This window comes from Amblyomma mixtum, chromosome 3 (genome assembly GCF_055824585.1).
Source record: "Amblyomma mixtum isolate Tamu chromosome 3, ASM5582458v1, whole genome shotgun sequence".
Taxonomy (NCBI): domain Eukaryota; kingdom Metazoa; phylum Arthropoda; class Arachnida; order Ixodida; family Ixodidae; genus Amblyomma; species Amblyomma mixtum.
Genome location: NC_143014.1, coordinates 12,899,133 through 12,925,083, shown reverse-complemented (window position 1 = coordinate 12,925,083; position 25,951 = coordinate 12,899,133). Strand labels below are relative to the sequence as shown.

Genomic DNA, 25,951 nt, shown 5'->3' with positions numbered 1-25,951 from the left:
GTCGAGCGCCGTGCCCTTGAAAACGTTTGCATCACCTCCTAGAATTTTCCTGAGATATGTCGACGACTGCTTTTGCCTGATTCGTAATTCTGACTTAGCCGCCTTCTTGCACCATTTGAATTGTATAGAACAAGCAATAGACTTCACTACCGAAGAAGAAGCGAATGGTGCGTTGCCCTTTCTGGATGTATTGATAAAGCGGGAAAGCAGTAAGCTCAGTTTCAGCGTTTATAGAAAACCGACCCACACCGGAAGATACCTCAACTTTAATTCGGTTCACCCTGCTACACAGAAGAAATCAGTCGCTATGTCCTTGTTCAAACGATCGCAACGCATCTGCAAGACCAGACCATTGATTTTCAAACTGTACGACAAGAACTTCCAAGCAACAACTACCCGACCTCATTTGTGCAATCTGTGGAAAAACAGTTATGTCGCCCAGCAGGCGATACCCCTCTGTCACCCTTGAAACGTGCTGCCGTGCCCTATGCTCCCGGACTAAGCGAGGCTTTAGCACGTATCATGCGCACCTTTATGTGTCCATATCGCCCACGTTCCGACAAGAAAACTGCGCCATGCGTTGGTAAACATCAAAGACCCCCTTCCCAAAGAAAAATATCCTGGAGTAGTGTATAAGGTTCCTTGTTCCGACTGTGACTACGCATACATTGGCGAAACCGGAAACTTCCGAGAGGTGGCTAAAAAAACACAGTAACGATATACGTAACAAAAAAGTGGATTCCAATGCTATCGCCGAGCACGTAGTATCTACAGGCCATGACATCGACTGGGGTCGGGCACATGTGCTTTCAACGGAAAAGAAGCTACGCCCTCGCCTGCACTTGGAATCATTAATCATCCAAACTACTAGTCACACCCTCAACCGCAACGATAGAAATCTTAACCCAATCTACGCACGCTCCCTGCGCCCTCTTTTCAAGCATATGTAATGCCACTGAGCTGCTTGCTTCATTTCAATGTGAACAAGGTACGGGAGCCGAAACGTCTGTTTTTGTTTTTTCTTTGGTCGGCGTTCCTTCTTCATCGTCAATGTTTGTCCCCGACCAGACGAGTTTTCGTCGAACTCTCGACTTCAGGGGAACATCAAAGGAAGCCTCCTCACTAAGATTATGATTGAAGCAGTCATTTTAGCCGAAAAAGCAGGGCTGAAAGTTGATTTTATAACATCAGATGGGGCCACATGGAACCGCCGGATGTGGACGCTAACAGGCGTCAGTGCATCCTTGATGAGCATCAAATGCAGTGCACCGCATCCTGTCAGCCCAAAGCGTCGCCTTTTTTTTCTCTCAGACTTCCCGCATCTAATCAAATGCCTGTGCAACGGCCTGCTTGCTTCGGACTATACGGTGCCAGGTGGCCAGGTAAGTATTCACAGTGTTGAGCTGCTCCATACAATGTTCTTGATATGCTCACTTGTCAACATACACCGGGCATTCAAACAGAATATGCTGCACTGTTTTGATTGAGTGCGGGACCACGCATCTGCATGTTCTCTCTAAGTATTACACATGCTTTACATGGCCCAGGCGCTATTTCTCACCATATGTAAGGCTGTGTTTGATGAATTTGCTTATTTCACAGCTGTGTAGCATATTTGTGCATTGCAGGTCTCAATGAAAGCAGTGCGGAAAGCAGTCGCTTTAGATGGAAGCAATGTGACTTTACAGGCGATGCCCGGAATCGATGCCAGCCACACAAATCCCAATAATTTTGAAAGGATGAGAGTCTCTCTTGCCTTTCAACTTTTCAGCGAAAAGGTGATTAATGGACTGCGCCTGTACAGAAACGAAATTGAAGAAACCTGCGGCAGCATCGGAGCCACACTGACTTTTTTCGAGTGATTACTCTGTGCAATTATGTGTAATTCTGCACTAGCTCTTTAAAATATATATAACTTAAAAGGGAAGGTAACATGTTATGAGGTCTAATGTTTTGATATGCACATTCTTATCATTTTTTGCAGGAACCTCCGTGACCACATTCACATAATGACCTCACGGTTCCCTGCTGAGGCTCTGCGACCAAACAGCGCATCTGTAGACAAGTTGCAAGCCATGCTTAAGGAATGGGAGCTTCAAACCAAAGGACAGCGGGGCTTTCTGAGCCAGTCAACTGCAACTGGACTGCGTGTGACTGTGACATTGCTTAAGTACCTCCCAGAAGAAGTGGGTTTCAAGTACCTCCTGACCCGCAGAACAAGCCAGGACCCTGCCGAGCACCTTTTCGGCATTGTGCGGCAATCTTCTGGCTGCAACACGCACCCAACGCCACAGCAGTTTATTGTTACTGTAAACTGTTTAGCTTTCAGCAGTCTTGCACGTTCCGTGTCAAAAGGTAATTGTGAACCAGGTGTTCTTAGTGCACTGTTAGGCCCAGATGCTGCTGAGCAAGGCACTTCTGCTGGGAACCACACACTGGTCGATAAGTTCCTGGATGCAGGAAACCTAGAGGCAGCAGAGGCAGTGCTGTTGAAGGCATCCCCAGATCATTCGGGATATGCTGTGGCATCAAGTGACAGCCGGATTATATTTTACATAGCAGGTTATGTCGCATGAAAGTGTATTTTGAAGACTGGCTGCGAGAACTGCCTCCGTATGCTGTTGATCAGCAGAGAGAAGTCTCAGAACTTGAACTTGGCACAGTTCACTCGTCTTAAAGATAATGGGGGCCTGCTATACCCATCCAGTTCACTGTACCAGTTCGTAGCAGACCTGGAGAAGGCCTTCACAAGATGCTTCAGCCTGCTCGAGCTCCACGCTGAAAGCATATTGGATGTGATCAGTGTCATAAAGGTGAAACAAAATTCTCGCCTTGGCTGCACCGACCATTGCGAGGATGTTTCTGCCTCGTTTATGGCATTTTATGTCACAACTCGAATGCATTTTTTCACAAAGAGCATCAACAAAAGTAATAACAAAAGGCATCGAAGTTTTTGAAACTCAGCAGATGCTAGTAGGTTAACTTGGCTAACTGTTTGTGTGGTGTGCGTGAATAGATCTGACAAGGCTCTGCTGTGCACCTCAGATCAGAAGTTATGCCTCGTGAATAGTGTTTTTATGTTGTAAATATCCCCTAATAAATAAAGAAAATCTAGGCACGTATTTGGCCTCCCTACTCCGTGTGTTTTAAAAAAGTTATTCTTGGCTTTTGTTACTTTCTTGCCCTTCGTGAGAAAAATAATAGTGACAAAACTTTGTGTACAGTAATGTTCTGCTAAAAACAAAACGTTTGCGCAATCACTGCAGTTTTTTTTTATATACAAATGATAGCACTTTTGAGTTGAGGACATGGAACTACAAGGCTGCCCTAGCCTTCTTTCTCGCGGGGAAGAAAATATACAGTCTGCGCGAGTCAAACTTGAATGCAGAAAGGGGTATTGTAAATGAAACACAGACGCAGTGTGTGAAGACTGGACGAGGACTCCTGTAATCTTGTGCGTTTGGTCTGTGCCATCGCTTTTTGTATTCAAGCTATGCACCAGCATGTCCTACTCTAGCAGAAAATACCAGTCCGTAAAACGAGTACGCCATACGCGAGCAGCGGGTGCAATACCAGAGCCATTGAAGCATACAAGCATTTGTTTAAGCGGGTGATCAGTAAAACCATAGTACCAACATTACACTTCACCAAGCGGCTGCATATTAACGTCTGTGACACCCTAAACGCCACATCTCGAAAAATTAGCTGCGCGATGCCATTGGCGCCCAGCCAACAGAGTGGCAGTAGCACTAGGAAAGGTTGCAGTGGCGCCACCTCGCGTTGTCTATGTGAACCGGCTTGCCTCTGGGTTGCCGCTCGTGCCACTAGGAGATATTTCTAGTTCACTATAATCAGGGTGTCGAACTGGAACCGAACCCGAATTTTTGCCCGGAACCGAACCGAACCTGAATTTTTTCAGCCACCTTGGAACTGAACCTGAACGGGAACGAATGGGAGGAAGCATTCCGAACTGGTTTGAGGCACTGTTAATTCCGACCCACTTTTGCTGCTGACTTCAGTTTTTTCTTTTTTACCACTGCGTGTAACGCGCTTTTCTCGTTTGTTCCAAAAGCGCTACTGCACACCGCAAACAACATAACCGTATTGCAAGATTGTCGCTTGCAAAGAGAACAAAAACAAGGAAAAATATATTGCCACATGCATCACACTAATCTTCGTTTTCGGGCTAACCTTTAACCTCGAACACGGGTGGCTACGGCGAACTGCGCAATGGTGGCGCCCATGGAGAAAGTTGCTCCGTTCGAGAAGTTTAATTCGGAAGTTGAATAAATAAGTTAATAAATATCATACTCATGTACAACTAAACATCGAAATCGTAAATTCTCCAAAAAAACGTGACGCAAATTTCATTCCTATTGTTCGACTGCATCGCCATGAGTCGCATGGCACTTGCACGGCAGCCGTATTGGATGCAACGCCAGCAGGTGCAATTTAGTCAACCGAGACGTGAATATGATAAGTCGACGCTGATGGTGGGAAAGCCGCCTTGGGCAGAAATCGGCCGGTCCATTCTTCAGTTGTATCTGAGCCTATAATAAAAATATTTCCTTGAGTGAATTTTTTCCTTCGTCTTGTGTTTCTTTTGTCCCTACAGTGACGTGTGCTTTTATTTTCCTTGAAAAGTTAAATTATGCCAGGAGGTAAGCTCCGATGTTGATGCGTGAAGGAATGGGTGAAGCACGGAACTAACTGGAATTGTAGACGGAAGTATTAAGTCACAAACTCAATTTGGCGATATATCGTGCCGTACTTACTACTGCGCTTTCGAAAAAAGAAAAGAATAGGATTCATAGGCATTCGCATCAGTGATGGTGGGTAAACGGAAGACCGTTTACAAAGGTCGCACTGACAGTTTGCCATCCATTACATACTTAGAGCCCATTAGCGACCATAAAGTCATTCAAGCAGATTTTTCTGTCCGCACCGAGCGCCATGAAACACAAAAGAAAACAATCACCCTGTATGACAAGGGTAACTACAATGCCATTAATCATGAACTGAGCATTTTTCTCCCACTCTTCGAAGCCGGTTATAACCAGAGATCTGTTAACGAGAATTGGCTAATATATAAAGATAAACTTCATGAACTAACACAAAAATTTATCCCTAGAATAACTTTTCGTGAAAATCGCTCTAAACCCTGGTTTTCTAAGACACTAAAAAGACTGGAGAATAAAAAGAAGCGGCTTTTTCGCGCTGCCAAATTTAAAAGCAATTCTGAAGCGTGGGAGAAGTACTTTTCAGCCGAAAAAGAATACTTGACTTCCGTCACCAACGCTAAACACTCATTTTTTAACAGCGACCTACCGCGCATGCTATGCGATAACCCCAAAAAATTTTGGCGCATCATCAATCCCGCACCATCACACTCAGTCACTCTCACTCATGCATCCGGTATTCAAGCCTCCGACACAGAATGCGCTAACATCTTCAATACGGCGTTCTCGTCAGTTTTCACCCAGGAGCGCAACCCGCCTCCAAGGATACCTCCTACTAATGCCACCTCACCGATGGACGCAATAACTTTTTCTTCAACTGGCATCTCATCTTTAATTGAGAAAATGAAACTTTCCTTGTCAGCCGGCATCGACGAGATAAACACTAAACTACTAAAAAACACGAAATGTATCAGTGCAGTGTATCTTGAATTATTGTTTTCGCAATCACTCTCTACAGGTCTCATTCCGGAAAACTGGAAAGTTGGGAAGGTCGTTCCACTCTACAAATCAGGTGACAAAAATTCCCCTCTGAACTACCGTCCTATTTCTCTAACTAGCGTCCCCTGCAAGATCATGGAACATGTCATATACTCTCATGTAATGGACTTCTTAGACGCTAACAATTTCTTCCATCCATCCCAGCACGGTTTCCGCAAGGGGTATTCATGCGAAACACAACTAGCCATGTTCCTCAACGACTTACATGCTGACCTGGACGCTAACCTTCAAGTTGACGCCATCTTTCTGGATTACGCTAAAGCATTTGATAAAGTTCCACACCAACGTTTCATACAAAAGCTTTCTATTCTAAACCTTCATCCTAACGTGCTAAACTGGATCAAGGCCTTCTTAAGAAATCGGTTTCAGTCAGTCATTGTCAATAACCAGTCTTCCAACCCTCTCCCTGTAACATCCGGCGTCCCACAAGGCTCTGTTCTTGCACCCCTATTGTTTTTAATATATATTAACGATCTCCCATAGTATGTATCCTGCCAAATTCGAATGTTCGCTGACGACTGCGTAATTTACCGCCAAGTAACAAACATAACTGATCAAGAAGCCCTCCAGCAGGACCTTAACCAAATTGAACAGTGGTGCGCAGATTGGCTTATGACCCTCAACCCTAGCAAATGCAAGCTTCTTTCCATCACCCGTCGCAAAAAGAGTCATGCCTTCCAATACAAAATCGCTAACGAGTCCGTAGAATCTGTAACATCTTTCAAATACTTAGGCGTCACATTATCTAATGACCTAACATGGAATGCACATGTTGCTAACGTGATATCATCGGCTAACAAAACTCTGGGATTTCTTAAACGTCACCTTCGCCTCACCTCACATCACGTTAAATTGCTCGCCTACAAGTCACTCATTAGACCTAAACTTGAATATGCATCCGCCATATGGGACCCGCATCATATTAACCTCGTAAACGACCTAGAAGCTATTCAAAACCGCGCTACAAGGTTCATTCATTCTTCTTACTCCTACGACGTCAGTATTTCAGCCTTAAAAACCAAATCAGCACTATCGCCTCTTTCTGTTCGTCGTCGCATAGCCACGCTATCACTGTACCACAAGTTCTTTTACTCATCACTTAACCGTGCCCCTTATATCACGCCAGCATCATGCATTTCCCACCGCACTAGCCACACGCTTCAAGTTTTTCGCCCACGTGCCCGAACTGTTACTTTTTCAGCCTCCTTCTTCCCACGTGCAGCTAAAGATTGGAATGGCCTTCCCCAGCATATCGTCGACATCACCTGTCCATCATTTGCAAGCAATCTAAACAACATTTTTTGTTCATGATCACAAATAGCATTTGTCTTGTACCTTTTCTGCTAATCCCACCCCTTATGTAATACCCCTCGAGGGGGCTTTAAGGTAATAAAATGAAATGAAAGCTAGAAGTGCCATAATGAGGAAAAACCAAACTAATGAGTAACATGCTCTGCTGGTCGCGTAGTGACGACGGAGGACGGGGCGGAAACCCCGAGAAGCAGAAGGAGGGACGGGGTCGAGTGGAATGAAGGGACAAGCGACTGGGCCCAAAGAGAAAAAAAAAAAAGAGAGAGAGAGTGAGAGAGGGAATGGCAGTAATGGTGCAATCGGTGACCTGCAGCGCGAGAAAATAAAAGAAAGAAAAGCTGGCAAGGAAGAGGGAAGAGGCTAGCTTGGACTTGGAGAAGTAATACAGGAAGTAAAAAAGGAGGAAAAAGTTAAATGGAATCTTCATTTCAATGCCCCTCGTGTGGACGGTACCACTAATGAAACACAGGCTCCCTGAAACTGCACGTCTAATCTTTATTCAAAGAAAAAATGCATCTCTACCATCGCAACCATGGCTCGATCGGAGAGTGCGCGCAGGCGCCAGTGGGGGTCCAAGGGCTAACTCCCTACCCAGTTGCGACCGCGCCGTAGTGGAGATTAGTTTGTTAAGGACGCGCTCAAGTGCGTGAGTATTCCTTCTAGCTTCTCGGAAAGGCTAATAAGTCGCAGATGGAGGAGTGCATAGCCGTTTTCCTCGCCTATTCGCAGCACTCTCTGCTCCGTGAGGTTTTGTAAAGATCGTAACCAAGACTTTTTTTTATGTGGCCGTGCCATTGATTTTCAAGCTCGTACAGGCCCGCTGCAGATTGGGTTACTGCAATACCAGACAAGAGTAGACCCTACATGTGACCTTACTGAAGCTGCCCTTTTTAAACGAGATAAGAACAATCAGTGTTTACGATATTGAAGAAGGAAGAAAACAGTAAATAAATCCTGCATTCAGCTATTTCCGCGACGAACTTCAAGGGCTCAAAGGCAAGAGCCCAATGAAATGGCTTTCAGGGTTGTCTCTGGCCGCAGAAACCCGTGGAAGAGTGGCGCATGGTGTGAGGTCGGCAGGCGGCTGCCGAGGCCTTGGGAGTCGGGACAGAGGTGTCCTTTTTATTTTGATTTTTGTCTGCATTCGTGTTTTCTTAAAATTGGGAAGGCGACAAGGGAACGAGGGGGGGGGGCACAACCTGGTGCTCTCTGAGGGCGCAAACAGTGAGCTTTCTATTTCCTCATTAAAGACTGCATTTTTAAGTCGTCACTGAAAGTGCCGATTATGTCACAAGTCACCGCAGCAAGTGGGAATCCCTCTTCTAGTGTATGCCTGAATGCTATCCATAATGGCCTTTTATACAATGCACGACTGGGTGAGCGGCTCTGCCTCAGGATACTGTGTTTATTCACTTCTCGAGAAGCCACGTATGCTTCCCATTTGAAGCGGATAAAAGGACAGTGAATGAGACGGACACACGCAGGTTACACACAGTAGATTTCTGCTTCATGTCAAATATTCATATATACCGTGTGTCCCAAAAATGACTGATGGATTTTGAAAATCAATAAAAAAAAAGACGGAATGAGATAGAATTGTATTGTTTGCAGCCTTAAGCTTAGGAAATCAGGAAATTTTATCTTCAAAATTCAAATAGCTATAAAAATAAAACATCTGTAAGAAAATTTTGCTAGGACTGTTGCAAAAAACTAAAGAATCACATTTTCAATGTAACCACCAGATACTGCGACAACATGGCGCAGTCTGAGGCAAAAGTTCCCAGACACCCAATGTAACATGTCACTTTGAATTGCCTCACATGTACAGATGTGCTGCTTCAGCTCCACAATTGTTTGTGGAGTTTGGTGGTAAACCAAATCTTTCAGGTGCCCCCAAAGGAAAAAGTCGTAGGGCGTCAAGTCTGGCGAATAAGGAGGCCATGCCATGCCACTTCCTGTATGCTTGTCGTAATCCAAGGCAATCGCAAGCTCACTGAAATGTTCATTCAAGAAATCAAATACTGCACGCGATCAGTGTGAACGAGAGCCATCTTGCATGAACCAGGAGGCATTCGGAAGGTCCTCCAAAGCGGTATGAATCGTAACAAATTCTTCCAGTATCCCAAGATATCGTACAGCATTCACCGGTTGCTCTCGAAAAAACGGCCCTATTATTCCTTTTGAGGGAACCGCAGCCCATACCAATAATTTTGGTGAATGCAGGGATGATGGTTCAGCAATATGAGGATTTTCACTTCCCCAAAATCGCGAGTTCTGCTTGTTGACGTAGCCATCGACGTGAAAATATGCTTGATCCGAGAACCATGCCCATAAAATTCACCGATTTCCTAAGCGTAAAGCCTCAAGCAATACAATTCTATCTCATTCCGTCTTTTTTTTAATCGATTTTCAAAATCCATCAGCCATTTTCGGGACACACGGTATATATATATATATATATATATATATATATATATATATATATATATATATAGGTTGCGAGAGCATGAAGTACTTAACTGCTTAAAGGAGTATATTGTCACCGTACGAACCATTCAGTGGCGCCGTACCACGGCCGAACTGTTTAAGCTGGGACTTGCCAAGCCTTGGGCACTCGAGGTACTCGAAGATCATCTTCTTCCTCGCTCGAGCTGCCTGCTGGCTGGCACGCCCACCTCGTCTAATTAGAACCTGGTCTGTTTCTTCAACCGTTTGTCGGTGACATATTTGGTGGAGGTGCTGGGTAGCGTCCCATGTACTCTGACTGCGAGGACTCTCTTGACGCCTGTTATCCATCCGTGGACTCAACACCCGTCCACAAAGCTAGCCGCCGCCTGCGAGGCCTACAACCAGAGTTCGGCCAACTAGCAGCGCCGGTAAGAGCGGTAAGAGCAATGACATCAACCGTGGCTAGCCAGACAACTCAGCATTCCGGGAATGCCCCGCCATTCGTCCTTCACGCACCTCAGTCGCCGCCACCGTTCCACGGGGACAGGTTCGAGGACGTAGAAGATTGGTTGGCCAGATTTGACTGAGTGGCGGGTTTCAATGAATGGGACGGCGAGCGCAAATTGCGCAACATATACTTTGCGCTGCAGGACTCGGCCAAAACATGGTTCGAGAACCACGAAGCTTCCTTCACCACCTGGGAGGCTTTTCGTCGAGAACTCCTAGCGAAGTTTACCACCAGCGAAAGAAAAGAAAAGGCTGAAATCGCTCTGCACTCGAGGTCCCAGCAGTCCAACAAGAGCGTCGCGATATTCATCGAGGACGTGACGCAACTGTTCAGTCAGGCCGACCCTGCTATGCCAGAGGCGGAGAAGGTGCGCCACTTAATGCGCGGCGTAAAAGAACAGCTATTTGCCGGACTGGTCCGTGACCCGCCAAGAACAGTGGCAGACTTCACAAGGGAGGCAACGAGTATCAAGCGCTCTCTGCAGGAACGGGGCGCGCACTACGGACGTGAAGCTACTGTAGCAGCTGCTTCCCAGGACACGCCTACGTCGCAGCCCGCTGATGAGCTTCGGGAGCTTGTAAGAAGCGTTGTGCGTGAGGAATTGGCGAAACTTTGTTTTGAAGCTCCACAGGCCAGTGTCGTTGCCGTAACGGACATGGTCCGTGATGAAATGCGACGAGCTGTGCAGCCGCCCCCAGCTCCACACCCGGCGCCCTCTGTTATGACGTACAGCGAGGCACTACGAAGTCCTGGGCCAGCGAGGCAAGCCTTTTCACCCGTCGTTCCCATGCCAGTGCTACCTCTGCAGTACCCAAGCGCAGCAGTACCATCTGTGCGGCAGGAGTACAGGCCCCGCATGAGCAAAGCCCACGTGTGGCGAACGCCAAACAATCGACCGCTCTGTTACCACTGCGGGGAGCCCGGCCACATCCTCCGTCACTGCCCGTACCGGAGAATGGGTTTAAGAGGGTTTTCACCTGATGCACCTCGACCACGCTACGGTGAAAGACCACGAGATATCGAGCTGTACCTGGCTGATAACGTGCAGTCCTCGACCCCGCAGCGACGTCAGTCCCGATCGCCATCCCCAAGGCGGTTCTCTTCGCCCGGCCGCCCATCGTCCTCTGGACAGTTCAGAGGTGCGTCCCCACGTCGGGAAAACTGAAGACGGCATCCTCCGGGGGTAGGGCCGCCGCTACTGAACCGTGTCAAGAGCCTCCATCCGAAGATTCGCCGCGACACTCCGACCGACGACGACCTCAACGATGCGCTGCGACCGACTGGTTTCTGCCGAAATTCCGGTATCCGCCGACAACCACGACGTTACCGCACTAGTGGATACCGGCGCCGATTTTTCTGTAATGAGCAGTCGGTTAGCCATGGCCCTGAGGAAGGTTCTGACCCCTTGGTCTGGGCCGCAGATCCAGACAATTGGTAGCCACGTCGTAACTCCGATCGGTGTCTGCACTTCACGAATCCAGATGCGCGGAGTTACTTTCCCTGGTTGCTTTGCTGTGTTACTTGAGTGCTCCAAGGACCTCATACTCTGTTTGGATTTTCTTCAGGAGTATGGCGCCGTTATCAATCTGCAGGAGCTAATCGTGTCGTTTTCCACCCAAGGCCCTGTCGACGACGATACCGAGCCACGCAGGGCTAAGCTATGCGTCTGTGATGACCAGGTACTAATCCCGTCAAGAGCCAGCATGTTTGTTACCGTAGAGTGCGATAACAGCCCCAGCACTCGTGGCATCACTGAAACAAACATCTCGCTGCTCCTTGGTCGGCAAGTCTGTGTAGCTCGCCGAATTATTGAATTGAACAGTGGGCGAACCGAACTTCTGGTGACCAATTTTGGTTCTGAACCTCAGTGTTTGCCTGGCAAAACAGCTATTGCGTATTTCGAAGAACTTTGTGAATTCGCGGGACAGCACGCGTTGTCCGAAATCCCGGCATCAGTGGAGGCACCGACCACTCCCATCAAGACCGACGTGAACCCGAACCTCCCGTCTCATCAGAAACGCTGCCTGGAGAGCATTATCGAATCTTTCCGCGACTGTTTTGCCTCGACCTCTAAAGTTAGGCAGACTCCGCTCACAAAGCATCGCATTATTGTTCACGCAAACCAGCGACCGTTGTACCAGCCGCCTTATCGGGTCTCTTAGAAGGAACGCGACGCTATTCGCCGACAAGTTCAAGAAATGCTCCAGGACGACGTGATACAGCCGTCGACGAGCCCGTGGGCATCACCTGTTGTTCTTGTGGAGAAGAAGGATGGAACCCTACGGTTCTGTGTTGATTACAGGCGTCTAAAAAAAGTCACCAAAAAGGACGTTTATCCTCTGCCGCGGATTGATGACTCCCTGGACCGGCTATGCCACGCCACGTATTTCTCGTCACTAGATTTACGTAGTGGCTATTGGCAGATCGAGGTGGACGAGCGCGACCGGGAAAAGACAGCCTTTATTACACCGGATGGTCTGTACGAATTCCGGGTGCTCCCTTTCGGACTGTGCTTGGCTCCTGCCACCTTCCAACGGATGATGGACACCGTGCTTGCCGACCTAAAATGGCAGTCCTGCCTCGTCTACCTGGATGACGTCATCTTCTCCACTACGTTCGAAGAACACCTGAGGCGCCTGCGCGCCGTGTTCGCCGCAATTCGTTCGGCCGGTCTTTCCCTCAAGCCCGAAAAGTGTCACTTCGCTTTCCAGGAGTTGAAGTTTCTGGGCCACATCGTGAGCGCTAAGGGAGTAAGCCCTGATCCCGATAAGACTGCCGCCGTCGCTACTTTTCCCATGCCAACCGATAAGCGAAGTGTGCGCCGCTTTCTGGGCCTTTGCGCCCATTATCGGCGTTTTGTGCGGAACTTCTCCCAGATTGCTGAGCCCCTCATCCGCCTCACGAAAGATGCCGAACCGTTCTTCTGGGGCCAGGAGCAACAACAGGCCTTCGAAGACCTCCGCACTCGTCTGCAAAGTACGCCCATCCTTGGCCACTTCGACGAGTCAGCTGACACTGAACTGCACAAAGACGCCAGCAACATCGGCCTCGGTGCGGTCCTTGTGCAGTGGCAGGATGGTCTCTAACGCGTAATCGCATACGCAAGCCGCACCTTGTCACACTCGGAGGCGAACTATTCCACCACTGAAAATGAATGCCTGGCAATTGTGTGGGCAGTGGCCAAATTTCACCCGTACTTATACGGCCGCCCTTTTAGAGTCGTCAGTGATCACTATTCGCTGTGCTGGCTGGCGAACCTCAAAGATCCCTCGGGGCGGCTTGCACGCTGGAGCCTTCGCCTTCAAGAATACGTCACCATCGTCTAAAAGTCCGGCAGGAAGCACAGTGATGCTGACTGTCTCGTGCTCCTGTTGAGGCCAACGGAGCTGATCCCGACACCGATTTTGTTTTTCTCGGCGCCATCTCCACGTCCGTCATCGCTCAACACCAAAGAGACGACAGTGAACTACGGCCTCTCATTGAGTATCTTGAAGAAAGCGCTGAGTCTCCACCGCAAATCTTCTCACGTGGACTGTCGTCGTTCTGTTTGCACGATGGCGTTCTGTATAAGAAAAACTACCACCCGACGGAAGCTGTCTATCTGCTCGTCGTACCTGCGGCCTTGCGCGACGAAGTCCTGCAGGCGGGCCATGATGACCCATCTTCTGTTCACCTGGGTTTTTCCCGCACTTTGGCGCGGATACGCCAGAAGTACTACTGGCCCAGGGTTGCTGCAGTTGTACGTTACATCAGAACTTGTCGCGAGCGCCAACGTCGCAAGACGCCACCGACTAAGCCAGCCGGACTACTGCAGCCTACTGATCCGCCACAAGGCCCCTTCCACCAAGTTGGCATGGACTTACTCGGCCCATTTCCACAGTCCTCGCTGGGTAGTAACCGCTACATTGTGGTCGCAACCGACTACCTCACCCGGTACTGTGGAACTAAAGCTCTCCCTCGTGGTACCGTTAACGAAATTGCGAACTTTTTCGTTCAAAACATTGTGCTTCGTTACGGTGCACCGACCATCGTTGTAACTGACAGGGGAACGGCGTTAACCTCGGCCCTTACGCAGGAGGTTATATGCCTTAGCGGCACCAGTCACCACAAAACAACCGCTTACCACCCTCAAATGAATGGACTCACCGAACAGCTCAACAAGACGATCGCCGACATGATCTCCATGTATGTTGATGCAGACCACCGGAACTGGGACGCCATACTTCCTTACGTTACATTCGCCTATAATACCGCTCTGCAAGAAACGAAGCGCTTCACTCCATTTCGTTTCGTGCATGGTCGCGAAGCCGCCACCATGCTGGACGCAATGTTGCTTCCGAGCAGTACTCCCTCAACTGTTGTGGGTGCTGACCACTTCGTTCGTCACGCCGAGGCAGCCCGCCAACTCGCTCGACAGCGCATCCGGCACCAGCAAACCCACGACGCTCGCCGCTATAACCTCCGCAACAGAGCTGTTAGTTACCAGCCCGGCAAACAAGTCTGGGTTTGGAGCCCAATCCGCATGCGTGGACGCTCCAAAAAGCTTCTGCGCAGATATTTCGGCCCCTACGAGGTACTCTGCAAAGTCAGTGAGGTGAACTACGAAGTTCTTCCCCAAGGAACAGTTCGCTCCTCCAGACGGCCGACCTCCGAAGTCATCAATGTCGCCCGGATGAAGCCGTACCACGGCCGCTAGCGCTTCAGGCGTGTCTACACCTGCTGCCGGACACATGCGGCGTCCCTTCTCTTCATGCTGCCCACTGCTGCGGCACCAAGTCGGTGCCCTTCAGAGAGGGGGAGCAATGCCACCGTACGAACCATTCAGTGGCGCTGTACCGCGGCCGAACTGTTTAAGCTGGGACTTGCCAAGCCTTGGGCACTCGAGGTGCTCGAAGAACGTCTTTTTCCTCGCTCGAGCTGCCTGCTGGCTGGCACGCCCACCTCGTCTAATTAGAACCTGGTCTGTTTCTTCAACCGTTTGTCGGTGACAATATGGTGAGGTATATGCTTTGTTAGAGGAAACGGATTAAACCCCTGTCACACGGGCATTTTCGATCCTCATTGAGTCAATGCTCATTGAACTCAATGCAAATCGACGGTTGTCACAAGGCCACTTTCAAGCGCAATCGAGCTCGATCCTGCTTTACTCGATGCCGATTCTTCGAGAATGCTTGATTGGTTTGGTTTGGTTTATGGGGTTTAACGTCCCAAAGCGACTAAGGCTATGAGAGACGCCGTAGTGGAGGGCTCCGGAAATTTCGACCACCTGGGGTTCTTTAACATGCACTGACATCGCACAGTACACGGGCCTCTAGAATTTCTCCTCCAAAGAAATTCCAGCCGCCGCGGCCGGGATCGAACCCGCGTCTTTTGGGTCAGCAGCCGAGCACCATAGCCACTGAGCCACCGCGGCGGCTCGAGAATGCTTGAGGTTCCAAGCACAGTCGAAAGCACTCTTGCTCTCACGAAGCTAAAAAAATAAACACTAGTTAACAAAGCAAAACCACAATTGTTGTAATTAATTAAAATGCAAGAAAGAACATTTTCAAGCACTATGCCTGCTTATATGCAAACATATTTATAAATAATCTCGATACCACGCTCCAAGCTTCGCCGTCAGTGTAAACAAAGATGGCGTCGTCCTGCTCGTCGATGCGCAAACTGTGAAGCGAGCGCGAGGCTGTGGCAAGACCACCTAGTGATCAGCGGTGCCAGAACAGACACGCCGCAGTCTAAGCAAAAATCGCGGAGGCGTTGCGGACTCTCGGGTTCCATCGCACAGCAGCAGAGGTGTGCCACGACTGGCTAAGGATTTGGCTGGCGCTGCCCCCGTCTGCACAGTGTTGCTGGACATCACCATGTTCTGGCTGTTGGAGGAACATTTGACGGCACCTAACAAACATGAGAGAAAATTTTTCAAGGAGCATTGAAAATGCCCGTGCAGCACCGGATGTTTCGAGCGTGCTCGAAAATCTCAATGCAGGTCGAGTTCAACGAGGATTGAAAGTACCCGTGTGACAGGGGTATTAGACTCGACGTTTTGATTGAAGACAGATTTTTTTTCAAGAGTTTTGAAAAAGATGGGTCTTCTGATCGAAACGTCGAGTCAAATAAATGTTTCCTTTAACGAAGCGTAGACCTTTCTATATATACATATATATAGACCATTTCATCTAGGGCGCCGCCATTTTGGGGAGGTGGCGCCGTCTATGTTCTGTTCTTGTCCCTAGCGCCATGCTGGTATGCGCGCGCGCATTTATGCTGCGCCCATGGTGCAGTACGGTGACGTCGCAAATTGGCGTTTCGGAGCTTCTGATTTTGTGTGTGTGTGTGTGTGTGTGTGTGTGTGTGTATGCTAGAAAAGCGCCTGGGTGGCGGGAAAAGCTTTTCGAGCAAGACTGCCGCTGTTTGGTTTAGTGGTGGCCGGAACTTCATCGGATTATGGGGCAGGAGGCAGTTCCACCGTCTTTCCGATGATTGACCTAGGCAAACGAAATTTGTTTGTGAGTTGTTTGTTTGCTCTAGTGCCCAGCAACGGTTGCACCGCTATCTACGACGGCGGTTGAAGAAGCAACAAGCTTCTTTTATGCTATATGATTGAGTTCGATAGACTACAATCAGCCAGCATAACAAAGTCACTTCATGAATGTTTACGTTATCCGCATTTCACTTTGCTTAAGTGTGCGTGGTGTGCAGACGCGAACTGTATTGTTGGACCACTCACGGTGATGAATTTCTTTCGTGAAAGCTGACCCGTATACACTTCACAATTTCAGGCAGGTACTACAATGCACTTCTCAGCGAGATATGCGTCGTGCCAGATTGAGGCGTTTGATGCCTGGTGTCCTCTGCGTTTCAGCTGGTGATCCCTTCGAGATAAATGCTCGCCTACAAGCAGGTCTAGGTGGTAGGTGCGAGAATGTTTATTAAGCCAGAGCGTGCAGGCACCGAACGAAAGCACTGTCCACGCTAGTTGACATCGCGTATGTCACCGTTGCTCGTTTGGGGGCTTGGCCACCGAGCGAGCGCGAGCAATGGCCATTCTCGCTGCCTCACCACTTTTTTTCGGTTACGTGTCCACTCTTCACTCGTCGGAAGAAAAGTGTTGCGGCCCTAAATGTCCACACTAAACAGAGGAAGTCAGATGAGCGGTTGCATGGGTATTTGCCACGCGGCAGTAGAAATTCGCCACACCACCCGCAGCTCGATTGTGCTTTGGTGAGTAAGCGCGTTTGCGGTCGTCGTTAAAGGTACACTGAAGAGGATTCTGAACTTGTCTTTTTGCCGCGGGAACTCGATCTACACGTTCCAAGCATTCTTAGAAACTGCAACTTATTGCCCTGTATGGCCGATTTCCCTAATTAAATCGAATTAACGTCCGGCTCCCGCCCTTTTTTTTTAATTCTGCCTCGTACGATGGGCGGAGTCGACCAACGCATGAAGTTCCTTTTCAGCCAGCTCCGTGGAGGCTTTGCTTTCGCTTTATTTTGTTTTTTAGGTTTCCATGAATAAATAGTTTCATTCGCAGATAATATAGCCGCAAAATAACCCCGCAGAAATAAAAATACGCGCGGACTATTTGCTGCTACGGACTACTACGTATTACTCCGCCGATGGCAGAGCGGCTAGCCGCCACGGGACTGGGTGAAAGGCACTCCACGCGTTGGTCGACTCCGCCCACCGTAGGAGGCAGAATTAAAAAAAAAGGGGCGGGAGCCGGCCGTTAATTCGATTTAATTTGGGAAATCGGCCATACAGGGCAATAAGTCGCAGTTTCTAAGAATGCTAGGAACGTGTAGATCGAGTTCCCGCGGCAAAAAGACAAGTTCAGATTCCTCTTCAGTGCACCTTTAAGCACGCCACGCGTCTTCACACAAGTTTTGCAGACTTTGGTATCTTGACGACTGGTGCAGTGAGCATGCTCTTTTGCTTATGCCAAGGCCCGGTTGTTCGCGGTAACAACACTGCTGCAACAACATTGCTTACTCGGCAGTGCTGTAATATCGCATACCATTTGCTGTAATATTTAGCATGCAACAAAAACTTTGGAGAGGTCTTTTTTCTGCTTATCTGAGCTATCTACTTCCATTGCTCCGATTTTGTGACCTTCATACTTGTCTGCAGGTCACAAGCTGTACAGGCATCCAAGTGTTGTTACTGACTGAAGTGGCCACATGTCCGTATGCCACACATCACTTTTTATTTGCTGGAGAAGAAAGCATGTAAACTCAAGGAGGCACAAAATCCTCTCTGTTAATGCTAGCCAGCCGAAGACATCGCTCGTCTTCATCTGACGGAAAGCGATGCAGATGGAACAGGTCGCAGCCGCACTGACGCCGCGGCTGTTGATGCCGTGAATTTGGCCCCGTCTTTTCAGTTGCGTTGTGCAAAGTGGCGCAGGCTGGATGACCGTCACCAATTCAATGGGTACTTTGATGAGGCAACAAACTTTGAATTCGAGAGGTTATTCAGACTTCCGCTTGAGACTACATTTGACAGTTCGTACATGTGATTCAGGCTGTTGCCATTCTATCGAAAAGTGACTGCGGTTGTCCATGCGCCAATTACAGAAGGAAAGAGTTGCCTGATACCTTCAACTATATTCGAACTCAACAACTTGCATTCACTTTCGGCGGACGGTGCGGCAAAGTGACTATCAGAGACTAACTGGCAGGCGAAGGTGTGGGCTGACGGCAACCTCAAGGCCAGTTGCTGCTCTAAGCGGAGGTACTGATATGTCTCAGCGACTCATCACAAACGTTGCAAAAAACACCTCACCATCTGCCTCTTATAGAAATGCTCCATGTAATAAATATTCTGATGGCACTTAAGTCTGCTTACGTGGAGGAATGCGAAAGCATGCACTTTGAGGAAAGGGCACAGTAGCTCTCAAATCGCTATGTATCGGTGGACACCTCAACCGCGCCTTAAAGCATGCAAATGAAGGTGCATGTGTCATCGGTCCGAAACCGTGTCGCAAGCTAGCCTCCAACTTCGTCAGCTCCCTGGAATTCGCCAAATTCTTTAGGAGCTCGGAGAACACAGGAAAGGTCCAGAACTAAGTAGCTTCTCTGCACGAAAACGTACCTGGCACAACATTTTTTGTCAGTACGAACTATGGCCACAGCATCAGCACAGCATGGCACGCACTCTGGAGGCTGCCGCAGGAGATTCAAGCAGAGCCTGTGCGCAATTTAAATGCAACTGAGAGGACAAGGACTACGTGAGCAAGAGGTGCAGCGGCGCCTCCTATTACCAGCTCTTCTCAAGCTACAGTCCGGAAAATGAGAGCTCACCTCGTTTTCTGCATCGGGCAGGATCACCTCCTTGGACAGTGCTGCAACAAAATGAGAGAAGCACTCATGAGACTAAGTTTGCAATGACGGCAAGGGCACGCAGCGCTCGAGCGATGTGCCCCACCTGGTGCCGCGTCAACGCGCGCCGTAACACACACTTCATGCTGGAATGAAAATTAGGTATTTGAGGAAAGGAAATGGTGCACTAATTGTCTCGCATCTAGGTGGACACCCTGGGGGAGTGGAAGAAAAAAAACAGAGGAAGAGGTGCCGTAGTGGAGAGCTCCGGAATAATTTCGACCACCTGGGGATCTTTAACGTGCACTGACATTGCACAGCACACGGACACCTTTGCATTTTGCATCCATCGAAATGCGGCTACCACCGCGAGGTTCGATCCCGAAAACTCCGGCTCAGTAGCCGAGCGCCCTAACCACTGAGCAACTACGACGGGTCTCTGTGCTGAAGCACGGCCGCATTAAGGTTATAGGTCATCATAATCATATTAGCCTGACTGCTTGTCCCATGTCCCTCCAATTAACCCCGTCCTTCGCAAGCTGCGGCCACCGTACCGCAAACTTCTTAATCTCATCCGACAAGCTAACTTTCTGCCACCCTCTGTATACGCCTCCCTTCTCTTTGAATCCACTCAGTCACCCTCAAGGCACAGCAGTTATCTTGACTTGGGCAGGGCATGTAATGCGATTATAGGTAAGTGGTGTTTAATATCCTAAAGCAACACATGCGTATTGAAGTCTCGGAGACACTTCTTGTGAAAGCGCAAAGTACTTCGACAAGTACAACTTGTTCACCGTACTCGCAGAGGATTGCGTTTGGTTCATTTCGAAGACTGGCAGTGGCCATGCGTTACTAAACTCGAAGTGAGCTGAGCACCGTGTCTGGTGCCTGCTACAACGTTTATAGATACTTTTTTAGTTCCATACTCCTCCCCTGAAAGCGGGCGCTGCTTGTACCCGGGCGGTGAGAGGGCGCTGCAGTCGAGGTTTGCGCGGTCGCCGACGCGCGCGCGGCTCCTCTCCTGCAGTTACTGCTTAGCCCGTGTGCGCGGGTTTGTCGTTGCCTTTTTTTGTCCATTTGTGTTCCTGTGCGCTCTGCGAACACGTGGTCCCCATCGTGCACTCAGAACAACAAACGCTGCTGGCCGTGAAGCAGCTTTCGAGCGCGACAATGCCAACTTGCTTCGTGCCAGGCTGTACCAGCGGGTACAAGAGCAACCCGGAGAAACGCCATCCGTACGGAAGCAAGAGGAAATATCAAACTCATCGCATCAAATCAAACCGATGAGTCCCTGCGGGTGACATTGATGTCAGTGCTGTCCATTATAGACTTCCTACACAGCAAGGGCGTCAGCTATATGCTCACAGCAAAGTTAAACCAAGACCCGCTTGAGGTAATTAGACTGGCACGTTGAAAAAGCCTAGAAATGCTCATATATAATGTTTTTTTAATTCAGAGATTTTTTGGCCTAGTGAGCCCATTAGGAGGTGACGAAGACCACCCTACAGTGACAAAGTTCAGGCAATTATTTAGGTGGTGGTGGAAAACGTTTATTTGCTCTATTTTACAATTTTTTTTTGCACCTTCAGATGGGGTCTTCCATCTTATCATTATTTAGGCTGCTTTCTTTTACACACCTGTTGAAGTAGCTGTGAAATGGAACTGTGAGACGTGAACTGATCGTGTTTATTTAGTGCCTTCGAGAGCCTCGGAGAAAAGCGTCACGACGCCCTCATCCAGAAAAAGGCTAGAAAGAACAGATCTGGCAGGAGCTGATGGCGATACCTTTCAGGGACCTCTCCAATGCTTCCAACGACCAGATACAGTGTTCCATCACCAGAAGAAACAGCCTTGTACTATTTGGCAGGCTATGTGGCTTTCCAAATGAATAATAAAGCGCAATGTGAACTCTGTGACGCAATGTGACGCACTTGGCAGGCAGGATTCTCTGCCGCGTGAGGCTATGCTCATTATTGAGCGCGAGTATGTTAGTGGCAGTCTCGCATACCCTTCTCGCGTACCGTACCCTTTGCCTGTGTAAGCGCGGTAGAGGGTGCTATAAAACAGGCTTCAAAGGGCGAGTTGTTTGGCGACCTGTTTTGGAACGTGCTGGATTCTCTTGTAAAAAAAGGCACGAATGGTGTTGGTTTACCAGAGCATGCTGAGGTGTTCACAGCTCAATTAATTTACTGGTATTTAGTGACGCCCATGCACTTCTTTGCGCGAGCAAAGTGGCTAGAAAATAGTAGCGCCGTTAGAGCTCAAAAAGAGCGAAAGTAGGCGAAGCTTGTCTGACAAATTAGTTGACAGCAAATCTGTCAACAACGATGTTTAGTGGGTTGGTGAATAAATTTTTTCTATTTAAATGCCAAGGGCCTTGAATTACTCTTGCATTTCGCCTACACCGGCATCGAACTCACGGCATTCGGGAAAGAAGCCGCGGGCCATAGCCACCGAGACAGCGGCGGGTTTTATTTGCACCAGTATTGCTGTAATAAACGTAAAAGTAATTTTGCGCGAAATGCGAGACACAACAGCCAGTCACGAAAAACTGGTTCGGCGGATAATACGAATCTATTGAAGTAACAAGGTTAGGTTCATCTCACGAGAAGCAGAATCGAAGCATGCATTTCGTCATTGCCCGTACAAAATGGCCGCTTGTGACACGGCTCAGAATACCGCTCTTAAGTTCGCAAACGCGCTAAGCACACATATGTTATGAAATACCTCCGGGCAAGAGCCGGAAACAAAAAACTGCAGTCGCACAGCGATGATTCGAATGCGAGCGCTCGTGCAAAACGCTGCACGCTAGCAGACGACTCTCGCTCTCCTAGCTCAACCCGCGATTGCAGCGCCGCGGTGGCGGGGACGGCGACAGGCCGCCTGCTCCCTACGGGCGCTGCGAGGTGTTATGGAACTAAAAAATATCTATAAACGTTGGCCTGCTAGGCCTTAAAGTCCATTTTCCCCTCACTGGGAGCAATTTACGGAGCAAGCTGGGTTTTGCTAAGCGGGAACCTGTGCTACCTGCGCATTGAAATGCGAAAATAAGGGACTAAGGTTTTCTTGTGAACTGAAAACTTGGCAGCACTGTGCAGACGTGACCATTTTTTGTGAATTGATAACTGAACAGACTGCTGCCGTGACCACTCTGCATATTTCTCATAGGAGTCTCGGAGACACTTCTTTTGAAAGCGCAAAGTACATTGACAAGCACAACTTGTTCACCACAGTCACCGAAAATTGTTTGGTACATTTCAAAGACTGGCGGTGGCCACGCATTGCATGCAGGAACGACTTCCACTTCACGAATTATTTCACATAAATACCCACACGTTGCACTGACTATAGTCAGCATGACCACGGTCATCACTTACTTGTGGTAGGACAGGTTTACGCTTCCTAATTCATGTTATGCTCGGCAAAATCTGTAAGTGCAGTGCCAAAACATGTTGAGAGCCGGCACTTTGTGAGCGCAAACCTGTTCCTCATAGAAAAGAGGGGGCTCGGGCAAGTTTCTCAGGGCACGAACATAGGGCACGTCTCATAATAGCAAACTACACCAATGAAACGTTTGTTTTTCACAATGAGAAAACGGAAGCTTCTAAAGTAAACTATTTAAAGCACTAAAAATTTCTTTGAAAGAATATTCGCCTGAAAAGTGTCTGTTTAACGCAAAAATTATTTTCCAAGGCTAGCTATATTTGGCAGCATGAAGAGAAAGCCCTCTCTAGCAATGACAAATTCAGTGATAGTCTGCTTTTCTGCTTATTTATTGCCTTGTACTGTAAGCATATTTTATTACAGGACACATTAATTGTAAAACAATGCTTCACTACATTGTATGTTTTGTCAAAATTTGTATTTCTGCAGTCGTAGTCATGTTTTAGGGCTTTTTTAAATAACGTCAAACTTTGAAGTGCAAGCTGCCTTCTTTCCGTATCTGCATATGGCTTTTCCAGTTCCGAATTCCGCCGGAAGTCAGGGTCCATTTTGCATCTGCTCACATTCACACATTCACATGGAAGCCCATAATTCGAGAGGGCCGGTGTTATCAACGAGGTGCGAAGGCGCACCACGGCATCAACAAGCAGCGGCTCCGATCTCTGTCCCTTGGCATCGGTGAACTTCATGGCTTGAACGCTCAGAAATTGACGTTTTTCACATGGTGCAATCATCGTATGCGGACACAAACCACTAGTGCGATACACATGCTTCTTTTTCCAACACTGAAAAAATAGCACCCAAACAGTAATACGGCGATGGATGAAAACAGCAGAGATGCAACGCAGCCACAGACTCGCCCTGAGAACCAAGAAATAAAATGGCAGCGCTTCCTTCCATTCAAGACAGAGGTTGGAAAGCTATGTGAGGAGGAAGAGCCGTGGGGGAATGGAGGTTGACGCTACTTAACCTGGTCGGACAAACGTCATGGAGGGACATTATTAGGGCCAAGCCAAGTACACCCACACTGTCTTCCCGGCGTTCCCACGGTGGATGAAGTGCTCTTTAAGGAACTCACATAGATGGCGAAGCCAGCTTTCCCTCCAGGTAATATTTAGAAACTATGATCACGACAACCTCGCTTCGTACTGTTACCAGTGGATGCAGCATCCATCTTTCCTCACACCTTTAAACATTTCAGACGGTTGGCTGATCGCGTGTAAAAAAAATATTTGTACTTCCAACCGCATCCCGTAAACTTCCCCTAACAATGTGATGAAGGGTTTAGGAAGGGAGGGGCAGCGGGGGGGCTACATTTTTTACAGAAAAAAAAAAACTGCACTGACCCCTATTTTCTGTAGGCGAAAAAGTTGAAATGCATGCAAAAATGTTGGCTGCACTCCCACAGCCTCCATGCAAGAATTGCCTGTAAAGTTTGCCCTGGAAACCATCTCCTTGAGGCAAATAGCCTATCAACTGCAGCAGACTTCACTGAATGTGCAATACCTTGGACCGCGAAACACTTCTTTAAATTAACTTTTCTTCGTTTCATTACTCCGCCTGACAGACCCAGTAATTCTCACTAAAGGAGTAGAGAACTTTTGGGTGCGTGTTTTCTTTGTAATGACAAGTAAGGCATCATTATATGTGGATTACCATGTAGTATTCTCCAACATTACTAGAACTGAACCAGTTTAACAGCCTCCTATCCTGGCCAGCAGCGGAAGGTGGCCCCAGTGGGGGTCATAAGAAAAAACAGACATGCAGTCGAGTCTTCCTTCCGGTACAGTGCTATAGTCTGCTACTGCCATGGCAAAACATAAGAATGAGATGTGGAGTGACCATGCTTGCGGAGCATTTTCTTTTATAGTTTTTCATTTAGTTCACCTCTATCCGACACTGAAGTGAAGTGTTTCAATCTTGAGTATTTGCTTTCAGCTCAGGCTGAGCCTGATAGTGGGCTTTTATAGTGCAAGGGCACCCGTGGCCAAAGAGCACCATGGCGCAAGGTATTTTTCGTCTACTCAAGGTGGGGTCAGAGACCCATTTCCCCCAAGCATTTCACCCTAATGAAGCCGAGCACCAGGCCAGGGGAAGAGAGCTGGTACCCACTGTAGCACCGGTGGGTGGTGGGCACTGGGGATCGAACCCAGCACCTCCCGCATGCGAGGCGGATGCTCAACCACTAGGCCACCGCTGCAGTGCTGACTGAGCCTAATGTCCATTTTCATTGCTCATCATTCAGGGTCAAAGACGTGTTCTTTGGGCTATTTGAAACAGGTGCAAAAACCTGCGGTGGTTGTACACGAGTGCTTACAAGAAATTTTATTTGAACTGCATATATTGAGGAGGAACTGCTGAGGTCAACCGCAAAACAAGTGCATAGAGGAGCTAACTGAATGTTAGCACGAATCGGTATAGATGTATAGGACTGTGCGGTACATGTAAGTGGAACGTGTGCATGAGGGAACTACCACAGTAGTGGATTTAAAGCGTGCGCTCATTGTGCTGGCACCCGATGAAGGTCGCTTTTAAGCGCTCCGATGGTTCAATGTGGCTGTTTCCAGTTCCGTTGAGAACTGGTTCGTCACCGCACCCTGGCTTGCGACGACCGCAGCACGCGTAGGTTGATGACAGTCCAGGGATTCTGAAAGTTGCAAGTAGTTACCAGGTGCTGCCGATCCGTGCGTGCCTGGACCGCCCCCAGCAACGAGGGCTGGCACCCAATGAAGGTCGCTCTTAAGCGCTGCTATGGTTCGACGTGGCTGTTTCTGGTTCCGTTGAGAACTGGTTCGTCACCGCACCCTGGCTTGCGACGACTGCAGCACGCGTAGGTTGATGACAGTCCAGGGATTCTGAAAGTTGCAAGTAGTTATCAGGTGCTGCCGATCCGTGCGTGCCTGGACAGTCCCCAGCAGTTCTTTTGAAAGTCCACGACAGTTCCAGTGAACTATAAATGCCATGCCTACAGACTAGTTGGTGATAAGGCTAAAAAACTAGGTTGATGGCTCTTTTGGACCTGTTATTGGGACTTTATCCCTTTTTTTTACGCTCAAGAGAGCTTTGCAGCAACAGGAGTGGGGGCAAGGAATCAGTTGTCTACATCACACCCTTGGATATGCTGGATGCCCGTGCAGAACACACGGTTGTTTTTGAGTTGGGCCTCTCCACTCGGAGAGGAGCCTTGT

General features: G+C 48.6%; 2 protein-coding genes across 8 annotated transcripts in view; one reads left to right on the top strand and one right to left on the bottom strand.

Annotated features, from left to right (window-relative positions):
* Nucleotides 1-25,951, bottom strand: part of LOC149349245 (cyclin-dependent kinase 14-like) — a 185,685-nt gene that overhangs the window by 110,902 nt on the left and 48,832 nt on the right. For 4 of the 7 annotated variants that reach the window (XM_089578185.1, XM_089578190.1, XM_089578184.1 and 1 more), the window contains one exon: nt 19,302-19,342. In XM_089578185.1, coding sequence (XP_089434311.1) covers nt 19,302-19,342 — 41 coding nt within the window. Of the gene's footprint in view, nt 1-19,092; nt 19,189-19,301; nt 19,343-25,431; nt 25,619-25,951 lie in introns of all 7 variants that reach the window. The other 3 variants (XM_089578188.1, XM_089578189.1, XM_089578187.1) reach the window with 3 other exon arrangements.
* LOC149349247 (uncharacterized) lies at nt 10,355-11,170 on the top strand. The gene is made up of 2 exons (XM_089579100.1): nt 10,355-10,486; nt 10,814-11,170. Exons 1-2 carry the CDS (start codon nt 10,355-10,357, stop codon nt 11,168-11,170), a joined length of 489 nt encoding a protein of 162 aa, XP_089435226.1.